General features: G+C 41.1%; 1 protein-coding gene across 1 annotated transcript; it reads right to left on the bottom strand.

The window, feature by feature from the left end:
• LOC308644088 (olfactory receptor 7A17-like) lies at positions 1-933 on the bottom strand (the record flags this gene model as incomplete). Its single annotated transcript, XM_081284782.1, has 1 exon — positions 1-933. The coding sequence occupies exon 1, from the start codon at positions 919-921 to the stop codon at positions 1-3; it is 921 nt and encodes a 306-aa protein (XP_081140908.1). The 5' UTR covers positions 922-933.
• Between the last annotated feature and the right edge of the window lie 3,832 nt (positions 934-4,765).

Here is a 4,765-nt window from a genome sequence, read left to right as displayed (position 1 = left end):
TCAGAGTCTTCTCAGAGCCCTCTTGATGTCCTTGTTCCTCAGACTGTAGATGAAGGGGTTCAGCATGGGGGTGACCACAGTGTACATCACTGAGGCTGTTGCAGCAGAGTGTGTGTTTTGAGTCTCAGCCGAACTGAGGTACACACCAAAGCCTGTGCCATAAAATAAGGAGACCACAGAGAGGTGAGATGCACAGGTGGAGAAGGCTTTGTACTTGCCCTGAGCTGATGAGATTGCACGGATGGAGGACACTATCTTGCAGTAAGAGTAAAGGATACCAATGAGGGGGCCACCAGCTAGCAGGACAGCAGCAAAATATATCACCACCTCATTGAGAAAGGTGTCAGAGCAGGCACGGTGAACCACCTGGTTAAGTTCACAGAAAAAATGTGGGATTTCCATGTCTGTGCAGAAGGATAGGCACAACACCATTAAGCTTTGCAAAATTGCATGTAAAAAACTCACAAGCCAGGATACCAGTACTAGCAATCCACAGAGCCTGCACTTCATGATGACCATGTAGTGCAGGGGGTGACAGATGGCCACATACCGGTCGTAGGCCATCACAGTCAAAAGGAAATCATCCAACCCAGCAAAGAGTACAAAAAAGTGAATCTGGGTGATGCATCCTGCATAGGAAATGGCCTTGCTCTGTGTCTGGATGTTCACCAGCATCTTGGGGATGGTGGTGGAGGTGAAGCAGATGTCCACAAAGGACAGGTTGGAGAGGAAGAAGTACATGGGCGTGTGCAGGTGGGAGTCTGAGATGGTGGCCAGGATGATGAGCAGGTTCCCCAGCACAGTGACCAGGTACATGGACAGGAAAAGGCCAAAGATGAGGGGCTGCAGTTCTGGGTCCTCTTCAAGTCCCAGAAGAAGGAATTCTAAATATTGAGTGTCATTCCCTGGTTCCACACGCATGTGACTACAGAAATGAGAAAAAGAGCATAACTAATTTTCCAGTAGATGGGTATTACATCATTGAAGTGAGACAATACATATTTTGCCATAAAGAAACTAAATTTTACGAATGGGTGTGTAGCTCACTGGAGGAGTGTTTGTCTGACATGTGCAAGGCCCAGGATTCCATCATTAGCCCCACAATAAACAAAAAGAAAAAAAAAAACATAGAATGGAAAGTAATTAACTTCTATGGAACGTGTATGTGTTGTGTTCCCCTAAAGGATTCTGTGCCATTTCTGATGATGAATTCCTGTTCTCAGAGTTTTACTAGGAAGTCATGTATTTCAGAATTCTAAAGGGAAAATTAATAGAGCCTTTAGAAGTATAAAAGAAGCACCCCTGATGTGCACTCTGGTCGTTCCTGTAACTTGGCTACAGTTAAAAGTTACCTTGGCTACAGTTAACTTGGCATCAGTAAACATGGAAGGAAAGATATCTCCTACCACATCCATTCCATTTCCTCTGACTATATTCCAGTACTGTGATTGCTGCATCATGTGATAACTGCATTTAAATTTTTATAGAACCTCCATATGGTTTTCCATAATGGCTTCATTAATTTGCATTACAAACAACTCTGAATAAGGAGGTTTTTTTACCTCCACATTCTCACTGGCCCTTGTTATCTTTGAACATTTTATAATAGACCTTCTAAATGGAATAAGATATTATTCTATGGCGACATGATTAGCATTTACCTGATAATTGGCATTAAGCATTTTTTATATGGCTATTGGCCATTAATACGTGTATAGTTCACAGTGGAATAATACTCAGCTGATGATAAAAGATTGAATCCTTTCATTGAGGACAACCTGGATGAACCTGGGGGACATTATTTGAACTTAAATAAGCCAGGTACAGGAACACTAAAGCTGCAAGACATCATCCATAGGCCGATTCTGTAAAAGCTGATGTCATAGAACCTCAGCAGAGCAAGATGGTCACCAGAAGCTGAGGAGCATGGTGGGGACAAAGGGATGGAGAGAAGCTTCTCAAGGCGAGCAAACACATAATTAGAGAAGAGGAATGACTTCTGGTGTTGTACTCTACTGTAGAGAATTATAATTAACAATAATTTATTACATATTTTAAAATAGTTAGAGCAGAGGAATCAATGTTCCACCACAGAGAAATGATAAATGTTTCAGGTGATTAACTAATTACCCTTGCGCAATTATTACACAATTTATAAATGCATGGAAATATAAAGTTATACTAATAATGTTGTATATTTAAGTCATTAAATACAAAGAAACAACTAATTATTGAGTACCAACTCCTTTCCAGGCATTGTATCAGTAATCTGTATGAGGTTAAAAATGTCTGCATTATCCAAAGAGAGGGAAAGAATATAAGCAAAAGTGGTTAAAATCACTTAAAATGTCCCATGGTGATGGGTACTAAGAGGAAAAAGAAAGAGTAGAGAGGTAGTTGTACTTTTACTGCAATGCAGGGAAAACCAGCAGGAAGAGGGGCATCCAAACAGAGTCCACAAAAAAGGCAGGGAAGAACCATAAGGCACCCTCAGTGGTGTGGTCTTCACTGGGGGGACAATCATTCCTGAGGAACATGCTTGTTTTGGAAAAACAAGGCTTAAAAGAAAGCCTTTGGCCACAGAAGTATCAAGTAGGAGAGTGATGAGATGGTGTCAGAGAATGTTGAGGAATGTTCTGGCCTCATTGCTATTTGAGGCTCCAAGGTACAGGGAGCCCTTCATCCACACCCTGAACCTCTTACCTCCTTAAATGTGCTGCAAACACATTCTGTGAATTGAAAAGGATTCCCTCCTTGCTACCACCTGAGGGTTAAGTTCTGACCTCTAACTGCTAAGAGTCACCCTGCAATGTATAAGCTCAGGTACCCCTTCTCTGAGCCCTCCATGAGGCATATAAACTCACACACACACACACACACACACACACACACACACACACAGGAACACACAACACACCCTGGGCTTAAGGCCTGATTTTCCCATGGCTCTCAGCCCCAATCACACTGATAAGAATGTGAGTGTTGACAACACAGCTGAGATGATATTTCCCCTACAGAATGTGGACAGGGTACCTGGAGAGTCCACTCGACACACTTTCCATGAACAAATGAGCAGACCCACTTAAGAATGCTGTTCTTCTTCCCTGTGTTTACAAAGCAGCATGAAAATCTGTGAAGTCAACAGAGGGAGAAAGAGAAATACAGAAGGATGGGGAGTGAGAGATAAGGAGAGAGAACGCAAAGGGGTGGACAGAAATGAAGAGGTGAGGGCAGAGAGAGAGCTGACGTGGATCCAGGGGAACAGGACCTTGCAAGCCCAGGTGTCTCTTCTCCAATTGGAAAAGCTTTCCTTGGTCCTGGCAGTGTTCCAAACCCAGTGATCCTCGATGAGTGCCCAGCAAAAACCATAAACAATAAAAGTATGTTTTCTAAAAGACCAAAGTAGTGACTGTTTTTTAACCTACTTTTTAAATGTTTTTATTATTGTATTGCAGTGATACATACTGTTGGGGCTATTTTTTGAAAGTATTTTATTTGTAGGTGGACACAATACCTGTATTCTATTACCTTATTTTTTGTGTGGTGCTGAGGATCCAGCCCAGTGCCTCACAGATGCCAGGCAAGCGCTCTGCCCCTCAGCCCCAGCCCCAGCCCTGTTGGGGTCATTTTGACACAATCTCACATGCAGGGAATCTCTTTTGGTCCCATTCAGTCCCTAGTACTTTCCCTCCTTCCCCTCCTCCCTCCCACTCTTCCTCTTCCTCATGTCAATGCGTCTGACAATTCATACACATTAGAAAAAATGAACAAAGGTCAAAAATCAACAATTGACAACAGGGGATACCCAAAGTACCTACAGCAAATTGGGGAACTTTTAATAGAAAACAGCAGATCTGTCTTCCTGTTGCTGTTGCTTTCACCCGATCATTGAGTTTTGCCTAGATCCGCAACAGATATGGCAGCCCTCTTTCTCCCTGTTTAAAATTCACAAAGCTTCATTGTGCCTTTTCACTGTGTGTATAGGTGATAATCCAATAATGTGTGTGCTGTGTAATTATCAAATCAGGATAAATAGCTTTCAATCTCTTTATCACTGAACATTTCCTTGATTCCATTTTTTTTTTGTATGTGACATCAATTCCTGGTTGATGTTGTTTTTTTTTAAATTTTTTATATGTGTTATTTTGTTAGACACATAATACTGGTATAGGTTTATTGTGTATATTGTGATATTTTGATACATTTATATGTTATATAGTGATCAGCTCAGGGTACTGGGAATAAAATGTAAAAACAAATTGCTAAGTAGGATTTAAAGTTATGATTTTTCTAAAGATAAATTCAAATTTACTTGTGGAGGTTGGACATGATCTTTAGTGAAATGATGAAGAGGAGCACCTTCCAACAGCTGGCCAAAGGTGACGTGGCATTTGGAGATACACCTGTGTTAAAGTGTGGAAAATCAAGAGGCAGAGAGACATAAGAGAGAAATGAAAATAACTTGGAAATATGTTGGAAAATTGACTTATTAGAACAGAAGAATTTTCACTGGCATTTTTGATAAAGTGGGGATTCACAAGTGAAGAAATATCACATTGTTGAGTAGGATCCTTTAGAATGAAAAGCCCTGGCAGGAACCCAATAACAAACACTCATTTGTTGGAAGATATTAAAATTTGTAGGCTTTAAGACACTCCCCACAGATGCATCTCCACATGGGTGCTGTGCTCATGGAAAAGAAAAGCTAACAAGTGGCAACATCAAAATCAGTGAAATTCTATCTGAAAGAATAAAATGCAGGAAA

Source organism: Spermophilus citellus, assembly GCF_964194105.1.
Source record: "Spermophilus citellus genome assembly, chromosome: 3".
In the NCBI taxonomy this organism is placed as follows: Eukaryota; Metazoa; Chordata; class Mammalia; order Rodentia; family Sciuridae; genus Spermophilus; species Spermophilus citellus.
This window is presented reverse-complemented; position numbering and strand designations above follow the sequence as displayed.